At 38.6% G+C, this 20,937-nt stretch overlaps 1 protein-coding gene across 4 annotated transcripts in view; it reads right to left on the bottom strand.

Moving 5' to 3' along the window:
- The window catches only part of Tasor (transcription activation suppressor), a 45,675-nt gene extending 25,268 nt beyond the window's left edge, over window positions 1-20,407 (bottom strand). For all 4 annotated transcript variants that reach the window (XM_052189956.1, XM_052189957.1, XM_052189958.1 and 1 more), the window contains exons 1-7: window positions 19,799-20,407; window positions 10,256-10,401; window positions 8,862-8,954; window positions 7,518-7,590; window positions 6,793-6,884; window positions 5,894-6,055; window positions 2,057-2,181 (exon numbers count right to left, since the gene is read on the bottom strand). In XM_052189956.1, coding sequence (XP_052045916.1) covers window positions 2,057-2,181; window positions 5,894-6,055; window positions 6,793-6,884; window positions 7,518-7,590; window positions 8,862-8,954; window positions 10,256-10,401; window positions 19,799-20,144 — 1,037 coding nt within the window. In that variant the 5' untranslated portion in view covers window positions 20,145-20,407. The remainder of the gene's footprint in view (window positions 1-2,056; window positions 2,182-5,893; window positions 6,056-6,792; window positions 6,885-7,517; window positions 7,591-8,861; window positions 8,955-10,255; window positions 10,402-19,798) is intronic.
- Between the last annotated feature and the right edge of the window lie 530 nt (window positions 20,408-20,937).

The following is a 20,937-nucleotide window of genomic DNA, read 5'->3' as shown; positions in this document are numbered from 1 at the left end:
TTCAAAAAGTACCCATTAACAGACATTAAGACTGCCGGGCAGTGGTGGTGCACGCCTTTAATCCCAGCACTTGGGAGGCAGAGGCAGGCGGATTTCTGAGTTGAGGCCAGCCTGGTCTACAGAGTAAGTTCCAGGACAGCCAGGGCTATACAGAGAAACCCTGTCTCAAAACAACAACAATAATAAAACAAAAAACAAAAAAACAAAAACAGGCATAAGACTTATTAATATCTGTCGACTATATCTTGGAAATAATTAGGAAAAGTCTATAATCGATTCATCCACAGCCATTTAATAAATATTTAACTTTAAACTCTTATCATTTACCTTACTCTTTTATTACTATATATTCCCAAATTTGTGAGTTGTTTAATACTTCAAAAAGTACCCATTAACAGATATAAGACTTATTAATATCTGTCAAATATATCTTGAAAATAATTAGAAAAAGTCTCTATATTCATCCATAGCCATTTAATAAATATTTAACTTTAAGCTCTTGTCATTTACCAGGCACAATTCTAGGTAACAGAATTCTAAATATAAACAGAAAATACCCCCTTATGCTTCAAAGAATTTATCATCTAATGATGAAGAAAGGTAATTATCAACAAGGACAGTTTAATAAAGATGGTTTCAAGAGCTATACATAAAAAAACAAAAAAACAAGTATAAGAGTTTAAGAAAAAAATCAGAGTATACCCAATGAGGAAATGTAATAAACAGTTATGACTTGCTCTAGGGAAGAGGAAGGTCTAAGTGAGGGGTGGGGGGTGAGAACATCCTCTTGAAGATGGGGCCTGAGATGGGATGAAGAACTGTCAGAGGGCAGATCGAGAGGGATAAGAACTGGACTGTAAAAAAAAGATTAAAGAATAAGAATAAAAAAAAAGAAAAAGAAACAAATATGCAGTAATGGAGAAAGGAAAATCCACTAACTATGGGATCCTAAGGAAGAGTCCTTATGGCAAACTCATAGTATAGAATGGATGTTTGTCAGTATGTGTTTGAGATAATCTGGGGATCAACAGAAGGGCTTCAAAAAAGTAGGAGAGAAGCAAAGGAAGGTGGATCTCTGTGAGTGTGAGACCAGTCTGGTGTACACAGTGAGTTCCAAGACAGCCATGTCTACATAAGAGACTTTGTACCAAAAGAGACAGACAGACAAGACAGATCAGACCACTTATGAAAAAAATGAATGAATATCAGCATTCATAAACATGAAGCAAAAGTGAGAAACACACTCAACTCCACGGAGAGGTTTTGAAAGCTTATTAATTAATATGAAAAAAAAGATGCTGTATCATTAGGGCTTAGAAGCTCATATCAGCACTCCAAGGCTAAGGCAGGATCTTCTCGCCTGACCTATTTACAGTAAGCTACAGGCCAGCCAGAACAACTTTATCCACAAAAACAAAAATACAACTAAAGTCCCCCTTTTACCAAGCACATTTGACTTTAAAAACCAATAGAAGTCGCCCTAAAAATATGCATCATTAACGATAAGTGGTTTTTTAAAACAGTAGTTTGAAAAGTTACTTTAAGTATGTTTATGAATTAAAAAAATAAATTATCACCAGACTCTTGAAACTAGGAATATCTTGGCATTCAACTAAAATATTCCATTGGTTTAGGCTAAGAGTTTTATAGAAACTCAAATTTTTATATTTAAGGTAAAAATCAAAAATTTTCTGTAAATTTTCTGTTTGGGGAAGTTAAAAGACTCAAGGAGCAAAGATGACTTCAAACTCACTGCACAGACAAAGCTGCCCTCTAAGTTGGGAGGGCTGGGTCCAGGCATATACCACGACAACCTCTTAACACTTTTAACTTTTACAAACTGCTATTTGTTAGAGTGCATATAAATGTTGAAAAGAAAACAAAAGTTTCACAACTTAGCTAGGTGAATCAAAGTTTTGTGCCTATTTTCACAGTAAGGGTCTATCCTAGTCTTCTTATCCATGAATATGAAAACATCTAGTTTATGTCAAAAAAAAGTTGAAGAGGGCAATGGTCGCTTCTGAACTATTTCTCTGTGTAAATAAAACTGACTTACCTCACTGAAGACACAAACTTTGGAGTTTGTAAATCATCTTTGTAAGTAAAAGACACAACTGCATATGGACAAACATGTCTTGGTCTTCGTCTTATTTCATCAAAGCCATACTCATAAAAATAATACTAAAAATAAAAAAGTACAAAATTATTTTAGAATAGGAAAGTAGGTGAGAAATGCATTATTTTATTGATAATGTAGAACCACTTAAGCAGCTTTGGCAGGAAAATAATTTCTTTGAACTTGTCCACTTAGCTTAAAAAAAAATTTTATTGATAATGTAGAACCACTTAAGCAGCTTTGGCAGGAAAATAATTTCTTTGAACTTGTCCACTTAGCTTAAAAAAAAAATGTGTACTTTTGTATGCATTTTATGTTCTAGATACCAAGGTATCCCAGAAGTTTAGTTCAGAGGAGTTGACAGCAAGACTGCGCAATTAACTTCCTAATGAAAATACTGCAAAATGGAGCTAAACTAGGTCACCCCAGAAAAGCCAACTTGATAAAAATGTAAAATACTAAGGCCAAAGCTGGGTGGTGGTGGCATATGCCTTTAATCATCCCAGCACTTGGCAGGCAGATTTCCGGTTCAAGGCCAGCCTGGTCTACAGAGTTCCAGGACAGCTAGGGCTATACAGAGAAACTGTCTTGAAAACCCAAAAACTTAAAAACTTAAGAAAAAAAAAAAAAAAAACAACTACGGCCAAAACTTCCACCAATATCAAATAGCAGTTTCTGTATTAGTGCAAAAGGCAAAAAGAAAGTGGAACTCAACTGTGAAAAATGAAGCAAAGGAGGTGTACAGAAGACTACATGTGTAAAAGTTCAAGCAGATTATCTTATTACTCACAAGCCTTTCCCCTCCCCCCTGTTCAGGACAGTCATCATGCTGGCTAGCAGAAAGCTAATTTCTATTTTAGTTGTTGTTGTTGTTTAAGAACTATTTATTGTCGGGTAGTGGTGGTGCACACCTGTAATCCCAGCACCCTGGGAGGCAGAGACAGGCAGATTTCTGCCAGCCTGGTCTACAGAGTGAGTTCCAGGACAGCCAGGGCTATACAGAGGAACCCTGTCTCGAAAAAAAAAAACAAATCCAAAAAACAAAAAAACAAACAAAAAAAATTATTTATTTTATGTATGTAAGCACATTGTTGCTCTCTTCAGACACAGCAGAAGAGGGCATTGGATTCCAATTACAGATGGTTGTGAGCCACCATGTGGTTGCTGGAAATTAAAACTCAGGACCTCTGTAAGAGTAGTGAGTGCTTTTAATGACTGAGCCATTTCTCCAGCCCCATTTTAAAAGAATGTCTGAGTCTATAAACCAAGTCCTTTTCCCTGGGTAATTACTGCTTTTAATGTTTCTCTCAAACTTCTTCCAAAACATTTTTTTAAATATAAAGCTCTGGTTTACAAGTTCTAGAGAACACAGTAATTAACTTCAAGTCTAACAAAAACATTATTATTTAAAAGTAGTGAACTGAGAAAGCAATACAATTATTCTTAAAATACCCTGCCTCAGCCGGGCGACGGTGGCGCACGCCTTTAATCCCAGCACTTGGGAGGCAGAGGCAGGTGGATTTCTGAGTTTGAGGCCAGCCTGGTCTACAGAGTGAGTTCCAGGACAGCCAGGGCTATACAGAGAAACCCTGTCCTGAAAAAAACAAAACAACAACAACAACAAAAAAAAAAACAACAACAACAACAAACAAAAAAACCCTGCCTCGGGCTGGAGAGATAGCTCAGTGGTTAAGAGCACTGACTGTTCTTCCAGAGTTCAAATCCCAGCAACCACATAGTGGCTCACAACCATCTGTAATGAGATCTGTCGCCCTCTTCTGGTGTGTCTGAAGACAGCTACAGTGTATTTACATATAATAATAAGCAAATCTTAAAAAAAACAAAAAAATACCCAGCCATATGTCTTCTCCACTAAGATACCTTTTCCCCCTCCCCCATAACCCCCGCTGGCTCCAGTCCCCTCTCGCTCCAGCCATATTTATTTCATATATGTGGGAACACTGTCACTGTCTTCAGACACTGCAGAAGAGGGCATCAGATCCCATTACAGATAGTTGTCAGCTACCATGTAGTTGCTGGAAATTGAACTCAGGACCTCTGAAAGAGCAGCTGGTGGTATTAACTGCTAAGCCATCTCTCCAGGCCCTCCACTAAGAAACCTTAATAAGAAGTCAAACTATTTTCCACAAGTACTGTTATTATTTTGCTTAAGAACATTTGCCTACATATATGTCTGTCTAGGGGCCATCATCTGATCCCTTGGAACTAGAATTAAAACATTTGTGAATTACCATGTGGTGCTGACAAACAAATTCAGGTCCTCTGGAAGAGCAGCCAATGCTTTTAACTGATTTGCCATTATCTCTAGCTGATGAGTATTTACTTCTAGATTCACCATACAATGGAATAGGACAATGCCCATAATTGGACATCTTACACTGCCAAGTAAAACCCCCAGTGCCAAGAATGAATTACATTTTGTTGAATCTTTGGCTGAGGAGTCCCACAGAGCCATCCAATCACACACTATTGCCATAGTTACTAGTTACCTGACCGTAAGGCCCTACCACTGAAGACATTATGACATCAGACAAAGAGAAATGGAACTGATGCCCAACTAAGAGCTCTAGCTCTACTACTATTCACACTGCTAGAAGGTAGTATGCACACTAAGAGAGGAGAAAAGTAATCATCAGTATTGACCAGCTATAAACTCTTTGACCAACAGCAACCTGCCTGCAAGATATGCTAGTACAATAGTAACACAAATGTTATAATTGCAAATGGAGTAACCAAACATTTTTCAACTCAATTTAAGGTATACTCCATGAAATGGAGCCCTATCACTGCTGAAGTGGCCAAGAATCTGAGAGTAAATAGGCCATGGCCCTACTGAAAAACCTAGTACTATTATTCTGCTAACTGAACACATTAATTATTAATCCCTCTTGGTGACCTACTGCTATACTCACACAACAGAACATCACTCAATCCTCAGGGGAGAAACTTCTCTGGACAATGTGCAGAGAATGACTTTGTGGCACCTAGTCCTAAATGGGATGTCTTTATCAAACCTCTCCTCCTCAAGGCTCAGGGACCTATGCAAAGAGTACACAGATTTTGAGAACCAGAGAAGGAGAAGATTCCAAGGAAACAGCATTATCTAGCTACAACAGGATTGATACACATATGAACTCAAAGAAGACTGTTGGCATATAAGAGATTGACAGCATATAAAACATCCACACAAATTCACAGACAATATCCCAGCACGAAGAAAGGGAAGTAGACACAAAGTACCACCAGTAAGAAACTATATACAAGCCAGGCAGTGGTGGCGCACACCTGTGATCCCAGCACTCTGGGAGGCAGAAGCAGGCAGATTTCTGAGTTCGAGGCCAGCCTGGTCTACAGAGTGAGTTCCAGGACAGCCAGGGCTACACAGAGAAACCCTGTCTTGAAAATCCAAAAAGAATAAAAATAAAAATAAATAAAGATGTGTGCCACAACACTAAGCTGTTTTTTTGTTGTTGTTGTTTGTTTTTTGATACTGAGTCTTATTTAGGTCCATCCTGGTCTCAAACTTGCTACATACTAGAGGCTAGTCTTGGGTTCCTTCCTGATATTCCTTTTTCCCTGGGATTACCCTCTTAACAAGCTTTTAATACCCTCTTAACAAGCCAGGTGAGTATCCTGTACCTCCAAGTCTGATCTGATCCCGTTTTCTTCCAGCCTCCAAGTGCAAGCACCTGTATGCGCACACAGATACACATGAATACAATAGATCTTTCACATTAAATGGATCCAAGTACATACCTGAGTAAGCTCATAGGCTCTATATGCCAAAAGGGATGTAATTCTACTGGCATTTTTAGACACATGACATTCATGCTTTGGTGTAGGGTCTAAAGCATTTTTACTTAACATGGATTCCAAGCTTTTTACACTCAGAGGATCATAAATACTCTTTATTTTACCCTAAAATAAAAAAAAAAGAAAAAAAAAGAAAAATGAAAAACATTTTAAGTGTCCACTTAACCTGATTTTTACTATATGCTATAATAAAGAAAAAATACACGTCTGGAGAGATGGTTCAGCGGTTAAGAGCACTGACTGCTCTTCCAAAGGTCCCGAGTTCAAATCCCAGCAACCACATGGTGGCTCGCAACCATCCATAATGAGATCTGACGCCCTCTTCTGGTGTGTCTAAAGACAGCTACAGTGTACTTACATATAATAATAAATAAATCTTAAAAAAACAAAAAAGAAGAAATACAAGTGCTATTAAACTGTTAACCTACTTACACCACCACCATGTTATTCTCTTTTTTTCATTCTTTCCTTTGGAAAATAGGGGTGGAGGGGTGGGGAATGCTGGCACTGAGACAGTTCAGCAGGTAAAAACACCAAACCTGATGACTTAACTTTGAGTCTCAATTACCCACAAGGCTGAAGGAAGAATTAACTCCCCCAAATCTTCCTCTGATCTTCACATGCACCCTGTGGCATTTGTACCCCAACACATACATTAATTAATAAATGAACATAACCTAAAAGGCAACAAATCAATCACTAAGATAGTCTTTTAAGATAGCAACTCTTCATATACTACCAAATATAGGCTTTTAACTTAAACTCCTAGTCATGAGATCACTTAAAATTAAAGTCCAAGATAAATATTGCCTTTGATATGTACAAATACATGTTAAAATTACCTTCATTATTTTAAAAATAACAACATCGCCTACTGCCCCAGCTTCCAAAGGATTAGCCTGTAAGAGATCTGCATACCTGCAAAGATAAATACCTAACAGAAAGAGAAAAGTAATTTGAATGTAAATAATCAAATTTAAATTTTTAAATAAAAATCAAGTTATTTCACCAACAGTAAAAGGAATAGGAGGTATGACAACTTTTTAAAAGCAATACTATAAGACAAAGATGGCTGATGTTTTTGTTTTTTTTGGATTTCTTTTTTTTCCCCGAGACAGGGTTTCTCTGTACAGTCCTGGCTGTCCTGGAACTCACTCTGTAGACCAGGCTGGCCTCGAACTCAGAAATCCTCCTGCCTCTGCCTCCCAGAGTGCTGGGATTACAGGCGTGCGCCACCACTGCCCGGCTTTTTTTTTTTCTTTTTGGTTTTTTTTTTTTTTTGGAAGATGGCTGATGTTTAACCAGAGTAAAACAAAGTAGTCTAACTTTTCAAAATCATTTTGACCAGAATAAAACATTTTAAATAGTAACATTTGATCAATTCAAATTATTTAAATTCAGAATCAAAGAAATAAAATGAGTGTTATATTTCAAAACTTAATACTAGTCTCCTTATTTGAAAATATAAAAAGCATACCAATTTAATTAGTGACTATAGGCAGACTACATTTAGGATTTTAAATGGCAACTTAATAGTTAAGTATAAATGAGAAACAAGAAAAATTACCCATGGAAGGACTGCCAAGAACTGTTATTTTGGATTGGCCCACCTGCAATCCTTTTTCACATATGTTCTGAACCTATATAAACAAAACATTTCAGTTTAAAATCAAATTAACAAATTAATTTTTTAAACTTCAAAATGCTATATTCTAAACTATAATTACAAATTTTTCACACAGATTTCAGCTAACTAATAAGTATCAATGCAAAACTGGCTTAAATTTCTAAGGTTATAGGTTATACTATCAAAGCTTCATCTTTTTTTTTTTTTTGGTTTTTGGTTTTTTTCGAGAAAGGGTTTCTCTGTATAGCCCTGGCTGTCTTGGAACTCACTCTGTAGACCAGGCTGGCCACAAACTCGGAAATCCTTTTGCCTCTGCCTTCCAAGTGCTGGGATTAAAGTAAAGGCATATACCACCACTGCCTGGCTTTTTAAATATTTTTAGTTATGTGAATTATGTATTTGTGTGTGGCAGTGCTCTCAAACACCAGAAGAGGGCAACAGATTCTCTGGAGCTGAACTTAGAGGTACTTTGTACACTGACCAATATAGTTGCTAGAAACTGAACTCAAATCCTCTTGAAGAGCAAGTGCTCTTAAACTGTGAACCACCTCTCTAGCCTCAAGCAAAATATTTAAAGAAAACATTAAGAGGGAAAATGGCTATAAAAACATAGAATCAGCATTATATAAGACAGTCTTGTTTTCACAAAAAATGTTTACTCAAGCATATTCTGGGGGGAAAAAAACAGAAGTGATCAGAGAAAACAATGATTACATTTGAAAAGAGAAATTACAAAACATATTTTGCCCTTCTGAATATATGTTAGAGAAAAACGTTAGGTTACAGTGAATGTCTACAACCCCAAATGACAAGCAGCAAGATGCCTCTAAGTTCAAGGAAGGACAACATGAGACACATAGCAGACACCCCTGACCCGCCCAAAAAACAAACAAACAAGAGCTGGATCAGTGGTTAAGAGCTCCTACAGTTCGGTGAGGGAACTCATTAAATTCCCAGCACTCATGACCAGGATCACTACTGCCTGTAACTCTAGCTTCAGGAGATTCAATATCCACCTAAACTAATGTGCACATACCACATACTTTATTAAAAATGAAGATAAATCTTAAAAAATAAACAACAGTATATAAAGTGAAGAAATAAACAAATTAATGAAACACACTAGTAAGATGCTCAGTAGGTAAAGGCACCTACTACCAAGTCTGACAACTTCAATTCCACTCTTACTCTCCTCCCCCATGGAAATACAGAAGAAAAAGTTACCTTATCCCTATTGAAAGAATAATTAGGAAACAACTTACAATGGAAACAGAATTATCTCACCTGGTACCGGTCAACCATGAGAAATGCATAAGATTCTGAAAGTTCCTTATCTAAACGACCATCAAACTTCAATTCTCTTCTCTTTTCTGTAAACTAAAAATAAAAAATTAAATGTATAACTAACTACTTAGCATGATTGTTTCATTAAGCTTAGAATTAAAGAAATTTTTCTAAGATATCACAAAGCTATCAAAATAAAACTCTCTATGCTTTCTGCTATTCAATCTTCAATTTTATTTCTTTAACTACCAACATATAAAATAGTCAAAAGTATCTAGGTATTTACCAATGTTAGCTAATTTTCTATTAAAATTTTACTATATCCCAAATCCTTCCAAGAATTATTATTTCTTTACGTGTTTTTATCTCCCACTTTACATAGCATACTGAATATAATAGTTTAATTTATTTAAGCCAGGTACAGCGACACTTAAAGATATCAATCTGGAGACTGAAGCAGGAATTCCCCAAGTTCAAGGACAGCCTCTGTTACAGAACAGAATGCTAATAGTTTGTTGCATACTAGTCAACTTTTGGATTTATTTTGAGATTCAAACATACATCTATTTAAGCTACAGAAGAGCTAGCATTTTTGTATCTGTATTCAGGCTCTCAATTATGTAATGTAACTTCAAATAAAATTTCCATAGACAATTAAACAAATAATCCCTATTATACCATGATTAAACTATCATATTTTTATTTTCTTTAGGAACTTTAACAGTGCCCTTCAGAAAGATTTTCAAGATTAAATTTTGGTAGTACATCATTAACCAATTGGTATAAAACCAAACTTTGTAATATTTCATATCCATTACAAAGCAATAAATAGTAAAGATTCTAAAGTTCCATTTGTGTGCTACCTAAGAATTACACATGCTGACTTTTCCTATATTAAATTTAATAAACATCTAATTTGCATAAGAAATAAGTAGTCATTGTTAACTGCTGTCCTTTGTACAAACTTGGAAAGCTGAGACAAGAGGATTACTTTAAGCTCAAAGTCACCTGACAACTCAGTGAGTTCCAAGCCATTCTGGACTAGGATAAGACCCATCTTTAAAAAAAAAAAAGTATAAATCCAAAAGGAAAAAAAATAGGAAAAAAATTAACTGTAAATTTACGACTATAGTAAACTATCCCTATGTGGATGACTTATTTCAGGATTCTGGGTAACTACACTTTAGTAACAGTTTAACACGTAGATAAACATAGTTGGGATCTATCTCAGAAGTAGAGCATTTGTTGAGCCTTGAGTGAGACGTTGGTTTAAGTCCTAGCACCAAGAAGAAATCATTTAAAATATTTCAAGATAAATAGATAGATAGATAGACAGACAGATAGACAGACAGACAGAGGAAAAAAAGGATTTCTTCCCCTAGCTAAATACATACCTCTTTTTCCAAAAGTTCATTATGTATCAAGCAAGCTCGTCTATAGTTAAAATTTGTTACTGAGGATGGTTCAAGGTAAGATGAATGGAGAATATTTAAAACATCTTCAAATTCTCGAGAGCCTGGAGTTAATGGCTGGAAAAGAGCTATTTAAAAAAAAAAAAAAAAAAAAAAAGCAAATTATAAGACTATTCTATCATAATGTAGGTTTTATTGAACAAAAGGCACCAACAGACCAGACCAACAGTTACTTTATGTCATTCAACAATTATTATTAGAACTCACTAAAGACAACCAACTACATAGCACAAAAGGTAAATAGATTGCTGCACAGACTTGACCGAAGTTGGATCCCTAAAATCCTTGTAAAAAGTTGTCCTCTATCCTCCACTTGCATAACCATGAGTAGATGTCCATGCATTCACATGCACACAAATTGTTTTTTAACTCATTGAAGAAAAAGAAGACTTACCTAGACTATTTCCTTTAAACAATGATGACCTGGCCTCATATACAAAAACAGTTACGGTTTTAAATTAACCCTTATAATATACATAATATATAAACTATAATCTTTACAATCTAAATTGCTTCAACTCTCATAAGAATCTATGCACTCACTCAATTCCTATTTACACAGCACTGAAAAAGCATGTATAAAACTATGGCAGTCAAGCATCCATAAAGATTTGCCACAGTAAGCAGTAGTGGCACACACCTGTAATCCCAGCACTTCAGAGGCAGAGGGAGAGGCAGGTGGATTTCTGAGTTCAAGGCCAGCCTGATCTAAAGTGAGTTCCAGGACAGCCAGGGCTACACAGAGAAACCCTGTCTCGAAAACCCAACATAGTAGCTCATGTCTATAATTCCTATACTTAAAAGACAGAGATAAGAGGATAATCAGAAAATAAGAGGATAATCATAATTCTGAGGCAGCCTGGTCCATAGAATAAGGTCCAAGCAAGGGCTTTAAAGTTAAAAGCAATATATAGTATTCAAATAGCTTTATTATCAATAAAAAAATAGAACATTTAAGTACCAAATGCTAAGATGAAGAAAGGCTTTGAGCCAAGCCAGAACCTTTCTTTTTTTTTTTTTTTTTTTTTTTTGGTTTTTGAAAATAGGATTTCTTTGTATAGTCCTGAAACTCACTCTATAATTGAGCTCAAGAGATCCCAAATGCCAGGATTAAGGGTGTGCAAGGCCTTATCCTAACTAGTTGATGGCTAAGTACAGAGCAAGTTCAAGGATGGCCTGAAAACTTAGACTTGCATTCAAAACAAAAAGTAAAAAATAACAGAACATTTTTCTAGCATGTTTAAAAAACTAGGTGCAATGTCCAATACTAGCAAACAGCAAGAGTTGTAGAACTTTAAAGTAAAAACTGAAACAACAGATTTGTCATTTATTGGGTTTGTAGCAGATGATACATAATTTAAAAGCCCAATTCATTATAAAATGGAAAACTGCAGTTCTCCTAATAACTATTATATGTCAAATACATTATGTAAGTCAGGGCAATGAGAGGGCCATGCCAGGGGCTAAGCCAGGCAGACTCCATGACAGGCTCCAAACTGACAGTCTAAGGACTAGACCTAAGTTTCTGTTTCCTAATACTGGACAGGTCCAAAACAAGTCAAATACCAGGAAAAAACACCCCTTGAGGGCAGCCAATCAGGAGCTGCTCCAACACTTGGCCTGGGCCAAGAGTAGTTAATTAGCATCAGTTCCAGACAGTCTCCCAAATTCTCCAGCAGCTTGACCAATCCCAAGGACACCCATACCACCCACTCCTGGAATTCCCTTAAGAGGCTACAAAAGGCCTGTAAGCTCACTCAATATCTCCATTTTGGTGGATGGAGATCCCTGCATGCTGGAAATTTCTGCAAAATAACACTCTTTGCCTTTGCGCCCTATTTTAGTCTGGAGTTATCATTCTTTGGTGAATCATGGGGCCTTACAACAAAAGTACTAAGCAGAATGTAGCACCTGTGCACAATTAATGCAATTAAGTTTGTATCCCTTGTGTTTTCACCAGTCTACAGTCCATTTAATGTTCTTTTCCATCTCTGGAACAAGTTCTTACTGGGCAGCCAAGTCTAACCTAAAATCTTTCTTTCAAAGCCTCCCATATACTGGAAATACAAGCATGTGCCACAACTGGCTCAAATTTGTGTGTGTATGCGTGAACACAAGCAGACTATGACAAGATGTACATGTTGAGGTCAGACAACTTTCAGATGGTTCTGTCAACTGTGGTTCTAGGAGTCAAACTCAAGCTTAGGTATCAAGTGCTTTTACCATCAGAGACAGCTCTCTGCTACTGGAATTTTTATAACACTAAATCATTTAACCTATTTGGTTTAATAATCAAACCAAAGGCATGGTGTAACATGCCTTTAGTCACACATTCAGGAAACAGAGATAGGCAGATCTCTGAGTTTGAAGCCAGTTTGATCTACAGATTGAGTTCCCAAGCCAGCCAGGGCTACATAGTGAGATCCCATCTCAAAACAAAAAAAAAGCCAACAAACAAAACCAATTTGTTCTAATAACCTGAAATGTTTAATACATGAAAATTTTCATTTAATAAATTTCAAAAAACAAATCTGTACATATAAACTTTCCCCAAATTAAAAAAAAAGCCTATATTTTTTTCTAAGACATTTCAAAATCAATAAATATTAAAAGTAACTCTTGGGTTCCATTGAAAATACTGTTGTGCATACATTTATATTTTGACACAAGGTCTTACAAAAAAAGTTTATAATAGTCTGAGATTCACTATGTATCCTGGGCTGACCTCAAACATGTCATCTTCCAGTTTCAGCTTCCCAAATACTGGAATTCTAAGCATGTGCCATCATCACCACCTAAAAGATAACTAGAAGTATGCCACCTAAAAGACAGCTATAAATAAGCTGCTTTACTGTACTTTCAATTCATTTTTATTAGACAGGATACAATGTCAAATGACATATTCATTCTTTTTGGGGGTTGGGGGAAGGTTCAAGTCAGGGTTTCTCCATGTAGCCCTGGCTGTCATGAAACTCTAAACCAGGCTAGCCTCAAACTCAGAGATCCCCTACATCTGCCTCTGCCTCCCGAGTCCTGGGTTAAAGGCATGGGCTGCCACCACCCTCTAGTAACATACCTGGTTCTTTAACCAACTAGGCATATATCACAATAGTAGTTCTAAAAATGAAGAGTTGTTTTGATTACATAACAATGTGTGCTAGGTAAAAGCCAATGTAAAAGCTAGGTAAAAGCAACTTTAAGACTGGACAAACCTGGAGGTTTTGGCGCACGCCTTTAATCCCAGCACTTGGGAGGCAGAAGCAGGCAGATTTCTGAGTTCGAGGCCAGCCTGGTCTACAGAGTGAGTTCCAGGACAGCCAGGGCTACACAGAGAAACCCTGTCTCGAAAAACCACAAAAAAAAAAAAAAAAAAAAAAAAAAAAAAAAAAAAAACTGGACATATACAAGCATCCTGAGGAATAAAACATGGTTACTATAATGCAACTGAAAAAATAAAAGTGTTTGGTGAGATAGCTGTGTAAGCATGATGATAACCTGAGTTTGGGTCCCTGGAAGCTACATAAGGCAGAAGCTGGTAAGATACAAACCAGATGCCAAAGTTCAAGGACAGCCAGGGAAACACACAGAGAAACCCTTTCTTGGGTAGGGATGTGGGGGTGGGGAGTAAAAAGATAGCTAGTGATAGAAATCAATGGTTGAGTGCTTGCCAAACATAGAAGCCCTGGGTTCCATTCCTTCAGCCGTACCCACATAACCCCCCCCCAAAGAATTCATATTTAAGCAGTTTGCAATAGGTCAAAAAATTAGCATCTTTGTTCTTTAATCAAAAGAACATTTTCTTTCCTCCATTATCTTTGACCAATTTACTTTGTATCAGTATAGATCTTGTACTATATATACATGATATGCTAAACTTTAGAAAACAAGGCATACCACTATCAAAACATGTAAACAATTAAGAATGTAGGCATTCAGACCTAAAAATAATTATAACCGAAGTAGCCAATGGATGGGATTGTTTCTTAGTAGTAGGGCATTTGCTTGACAAGCAAGAAGTCATAGGTTCCATCCCCGGAATCACAAAATCACCACAAAGAATACCAGCTGAATGTGGTGGTATATATTCATATGTGCGGCATTTAGGGGCTGAGATAGGAGCAACGAAAGTTCAAGGCAAGCTGAGAATAGTGTTGCTGTCAGCTCTGGTGAGAGAACCTTCATTTTGCAGTAGGTTAAAGCAGAGAATGAATGACTGCTGAATGCTAACCATAAATGGAACATCTGTCACTCCCTCTAACATTTAGCAACAGTGTATAAGAATGGACTGAATGTCTAGACTATACAATTTGGTAAAAAGGTATGTATGTGTAACTTCCAGACAATGCATGGCCACTAACTCAAAAGTTGTGACTGTCTATGTATGATCTACACAAGACTGAGGAGGGCTGGAAAGATGGCTCAGCAGTTAAGAGCACTGACTGTTCTTCCAGAGGTCCTGAGTTCAATTCCCAGCAAGCACATGGTAGTTCACAACCATCTGTAATGGGATCTGATGCCCTCTTCTGGTGTGTCTGAAGACGTCAATGGTGTACTCATATACATTAAATGAATAATTTAAGAACAGAAAGAAACAGATTTAAAGACTGAGAAGGAATGATAGACCTCCATCCCTTATTTATACCATTAATGGTTGATGCAGAGGTAGATTCTCTTCTGTGGTGTAGACTGGGATGCCCATGCTGTAAACAACCCTAAATACCAACACCACCCCCCAAAAGAGTTGGGAAGGGATCTAGCTAGGATTAGTAAATGGAAGAGCCAGAAAGATGGCCAAGGGATTAAGAGTACTGGTTGTTCTTCCGGAAGACATTGGTTTTAGTTCCCAGCACCAACATGGCAACTCACAATTCTAACTCCAGTTTTAGAGGATCTGATGATAGGCTTTCTGTACAGACATGCAGACAAAACACCCATATTTATTTTTTTAAATATTAAAGTGTTTGGAGGAGCACAAAAGCTGGTTAATGGGGTTATGACATCATACATATATGAAGATGTCATAATGAAACCCATAACCCATTACTGTATATAATATAGGCTAGTAAAAAATAACTTAAAAGTACAAAGCCAGCCTGAGCTACATGGGAGAAAATGAAATAATTAGCAAAGCAGCTAGTAACCTAACTTGGTCTGTAATTCTGAGTCCAAGGCTGGTATCTACTGGCCTTAATTACCATTATACAACATTACTCTACTTGTTCATAACTGATTTGTAAATGGCTTTTTCTATCTAAAAAAATACTACCTGACAATGTTTTAGGAATGTATTTTAGCTCTACAGCAATGCTGAATGAGCAGAGCACTCTTAGTAACAAATACACTGGCATAAGTCAACATGTACCAGTACAAATATGAAATTTCCTGCCCAGGTTTATGTCTATGTAGAGAAAAAAAAATCAGTTTTCAAAATCCAGTTATCCATATCCAACTAAAACACCATGACTCAAAAGACAACTACAGAACCAGGTAACCAGATCCAATCCCAGCAACTGAGGAGTTGGAGGCAGGAAGTAAATCCATCCCTGGTTACATTAAGACCTGGTCTTTAAAAAAAAAAAAAGAAGAAGGAAAAAAAAAAGACCTGGAAATTTTGTTAGAAAAAGATGAACATCTTTTAGAAACTGTATCACTAGTCTATCCCAAGAACTTTAGAGAGAAATACTGTCAAATTCAATTCATTTTAATTTACTTTTGATGACATACTAGATGTAAAATAAAACATGGCAATCCATCTACAGGCCAATGCAACTTTGTGACTCTCTATACTACAGAATATAGCCCAACCAATAAATGCTACAACACACATCATAAGCAGTAAAACATGGGTATTATCCCTTGGCCTCCCTCACACTCTTGGGGGTTCTCACTATCTATAAATAAATCTATATTTGCTCTGAAAAAAGTTTTAAATATAAAACCTTCTAAAACATATAATCTATCATTACTTACAGTGAACATAATCTTTCCATCTCAAAATTCTACCCAGGGTTGAATATATGCTAAACTTTCCAATATCACAACTGGTCAAATGAAAAACTAACTTAAATTCTAGATTATAAAGCCACACGTGGTGGTGTTAGGGGCCAAAGTAGTAGTATCCACAAGTTTTGAATTTGAGGCCAGTTTGTAATCCTTAGGGAGCTCCTGCCTCATAGAGTTAGGGATGGAAGGGGCAGTCATCTTTCTGTTTTCTGATTACAGATGCACTGTCATGTAATCAACCGCCAGGCTCGTGCTGTTATGACTTCTCAGCAAAATCAATATACCCTGAAACTGTGAGCCAAAATAAACCCTGCCTAACTAAATAAAAATAAAATTTAGACTATTACGAATAACCTTGCTACAGTTGAGTAATTCCAAGTAGTCTATACACGTTCAAATTCCATCACTATTTACTAATTGACAAGTTACTTCTCAGTACTTCATTTTTCTGTAAAATGGACAAATACCTACCACAAAGAATTGTTGAGATGTAATTATATACAAAGAAAATGTCTACAACCTATCAAGTACAATACTGTTTGCCAATATTATGCCACTAAAATGGCAGTATTTAGATGTCATGCTATTAACATCAAGTAAACTTTCAGGAGCTGGACAAGTTCCTTTAAGTGTGAAACTTGAGAACTTAGAGGAGACTTGAGACAAGAGAATTGCTGCATGTTTGATGGCGGCATGGTCAGTAAGACCTGTCTCAAATATAACTTTTAAAGTCAAAAAATTATACTGAATGTTATTTTAAGAAATCGTTTAAAAATTGGCATCCTACCTTTAAGTTTCACCAGAAAGATCACTAAATTATGAATTCAACAAAACTTTCTGATACCGAAAACTTCAAGACCTATCTATAATAAATATCTTATGCTAGTAAGTCAGATGACCATTAGTACCAAGCTAAATCCTAAACATACTTTCAAACCTTCTATCAATGCTGGAAGGAAACTAACAATCTGCACTATTTTGTTTTCCTTCCAACCATTTGTTCTGTATTGCACACTATTATGTGATGCTTAGAGGAGGGTGGGGGGCTGGGCTGGTGTTGCTTATTTTCAATCCCAGCATTGTGAAGGCACGCGTGGGTGAATCTGAGTTCCAGGACAGCCAGGAAGCCAGGATTATGTAAAAGACTGTAAGACTGTCTTTAAAAAAAGGGGGCGGGGGAGGAGAAATACTTGTTTGTTTTTCGGAGACAGGGTTTCTCTGTATAGCCCTGAAATTCACTCTGTAGATCAGGCTGGCCTCGAACTCAGAAATCCTCCTGCCTCTACCTCCCAAGTGCTGGAGAAACACTCTAGTAACTGTTTAAAAGTGATAAAGTATGTTTTTATAGTAAAAAATTGAAATTTAAAGACTAACTTCTCCCAATTTAGGATAAAATCTGAGATGGTTAAAAGTTACTTGAAAGTGCTGTATTAAGAGATCACATGGGCTGGAGAGATGGCTCAGTGGTTAAGAGCACCGACTGCTCTTTCAAAGGTCCTGAGTTCAATTCCCAGCAACCACATGGTGGCTCACAACCATCTGTAATGGGATCCTGTGCTCTCTTCTGGTGTGTCTGAAGACAGCTACAGTGTACTCATATACACAAAATAAATAAATAATTCTTTAAAAAAAAAAAGAGAGATCACATAACCTGCAATTCCACCTAGCGGGAAGGCTGAGGCAGGAGCATTTCAAGCTCAAGGTCTGAACAACTTAAGGAGATTCTATTATTTGGCTTTTTAATGTTTTGATTTGACCCTATTATGTACTATTTTAACAATTGATGCCTGATGTAGATATTAAGATTAACTTCATTAAAAATAAAAAAGAAATCTATCATGCTTTCCTAGCTACAACCTCCCTTACAGAAGAAAGTAAAAATCATATCCCTAGGCAAAATGGAAAATATAAGCACTTCCCCCAAGGAATACATCAGACTCCACGGAGAAAGCAGCTAAGGTTTATACTCCCTAATTCCCTGTGCCACTTTTAGTATGTTCAAAGGCAGTCATTTTAGAGAAACTTCTGGATTTGGCTTAGTAAGTTTAAGAAGTACATACCACCTTACCAAATTTCAAACAAAATCCTAAAGGACTCTAAGCCAGTTTTCTGGTCCCTTTAAAAAAATAAAGTCGTGTTAAAGGTGATTTGTTCATAGCCTTAGTCATTTAAAATCTAAAATAGGATGTTAAAAAAGGTTTGATACAGCTTGAAAATGTTAAGCCCTTACTATCATTCTGAGGTCCTATTTAAAAGTACTTTCAACCTTTTCTACCAACTGGCCACTGGGGATGAGTGTCTGTTGTATCAACACAGCCATACACACCTTAACTCCATCAAGTTAACTCACTGTCTTGCCCTACATCCTTAAGTATTACAAGTATTACATCAACTCATTTTAAAGAGTATTCCTAGAAACATTCGCTTCAGTCGGCAAAGATCAACTTCATCCTTCTCTGTATGGTTTCTCATGCTATTTCCTTGGCTTTGTCATCCAACTAGAAAGGAACTTTGTACTTTCATAATCTCAGTTGTGCAAAGAGAGCTGGTTACCCAGATGCACCGTTTCAATCAAGATTCTAAATCTTCAGAGATTCAAATGACAAAAAGAAAAAAAAATAGCTTTGGGAAATAAACGATTAAAAAACACGCAGTAAGAAGGGAAAATTTAAGTCAAATCTAGAAAATTCCAAATTACCGGAATCAAAACCTACTCTAAGAAAAAAAGTGTTGTACGTTTTACAATATGGCACTAAGATCTCAAAAAAGTAAGCAACCCAACTGTTCCTACAATCGACTTAAGAAACTAAGAGTTGACTTTAAAAATCAACTAGGCTTGGAGTTATACAGAAGAAACCTATGGAAGCTCATGCTTTTCCAAAAAATAAAACTACATGGAAATGAAGTGTGATGGAAAATTGCATGGAGCGCATATACTAATGGAGATTTTTCTAAATAAGAGAAGACGCTGACATCGTGCACATTTCAAGTAGACACACAGAGCTGAAGGATTTCCACAGCGAGAAACACTTGTCCTTAGAGCGCAATGGCCTTGGAGAAAGCCTCAGAATCCACGGCCACGGGCTATTTCCACAAGCAGACTTCTCAGAAGCATCTTTAGGAGGCCACCATCAGCTTCTCGGCCTTCGGGGCTGGGGGAAAGGGAGGGGCGCCAAGCCCCGTCTTTCCGCTCTGCGAGCTGCAGCCTTATGGAAACGCTTCAAACCTGAGCTACTTCCAACTTCCACGGGGAGAGGGGGAGCGGCGGCGCGTGGTTCCACCCTGTCCTCTCGCACCAAGGGCGGCTGGGCGGCCGTGGCAGTGAGGGGAGAGGCGGCTGGCGCGTGCGTGCGTGTTTACGTGTCTCGGATGGGTGTGGGAAGAGGAGACAGAGAGGTCCTAATGAAAAAGATGGAGGGGGAGGGAGGAGAGAGAGGGGTTGGGAGGAAGGGGAGGCACCACCTTTCTTTTCTCTGCTCTTCCTGGGGATCTGAAAACTCCGCCTAAAAGGCCTTTCCGGCTCTTCGGCGCCTTTGGGCAGAGCGGCCGCGGCCGCCTCGGAGGTGTGCTGGAGCTGCTCGTGGCCGTGGCTCCGGGCGGCTTCGGCGGCTGCCGCGGTCTCCTCAGGCCCCGCGCCGCCGCCGCCGCCGCCACCGCCGAGCTCCGCGGTGGAGAAGCCGCCGCCATTTTGTAGGGAGGACTCAAGCTCCGGAAGCGCAGGCTTCATCCCGTCGTCTCCGCCGCCACCGCCACCGCTTTCCCAGCTCGCGTCCGTCGAAGAGGCCTCCGTCTCCGCAGCAGTCGCCATCGCGCGGGCGTGAGGCGCTCCAGGAAGCTTCCGCCCACAAGGTCGACGGGCGTGGGGGGGAAGGGCGGCGGGCCAGGCCGCCGAGTTCTTCTCGGCCCACCGGGTCCCTCCGCCCCCGGGGGCCACGCTCCAGCCACCACAGAGATGCCTCTTAACCGCCACCGCGGCTCGTAGCGCGCCTCTCGCCCTGGGAGCCGCTCCGGACTCGGTCGGCTTTTCAACCGGCCCCGGTTACCCAACGTGCTCGCGTCGGGCCCGGGAGGGGGCGGAGCCTCGGCGGAGCCGCTCTACCAATAGGAATGCAGCGCTCCGCCTCCGCGAATGCAGATAGACCGTTCCAGGGGGCGGAGCCTCGCACTGCCGAGCCCGCCAAAAGAGAGTGCCACGCCCGGGGGAAGCGTCGACGCCTTCACTTCAGAGTGAGGGCTTGGGCCTGGCTGCATTCCGCGGATTCCTGGGCCCTGCCCTGTCTGCAATGCTTTTGACGGAGGCAAGCCCGGGGGTCTTCCGGATAGTACTCTTGCAAGTGAGCGCTTTCTCCTCTCCAGAGTTCTGTGGACCAAACCCGGCAGATAATTGGCCGATCCTCAGTCAGCTCTGAGCTGCTCTTCCAAAGGACCAGGGTTCGAGTCCCAGCATACATATTTCCAACTCAACCACGTTAGTCACCTCAGAGGATCCACCTCCTTTTCTGGCCTCGGAGGGCACTAGGCACGCAGACCTGTGGTGCTGTATCATAAATACAGGCAAACCACTTAAAAGCATAAAGACTATAAACACAATAAGATACAAA

This window comes from Apodemus sylvaticus, chromosome 8 (genome assembly GCF_947179515.1).
Source record: "Apodemus sylvaticus chromosome 8, mApoSyl1.1, whole genome shotgun sequence".
Classification (NCBI taxonomy): Eukaryota; Metazoa; Chordata; class Mammalia; order Rodentia; family Muridae; genus Apodemus; species Apodemus sylvaticus.
The sequence above is the reverse complement of the archived record's forward strand: the minus strand, read 5'-3'. Positions and strand labels throughout refer to the sequence as shown.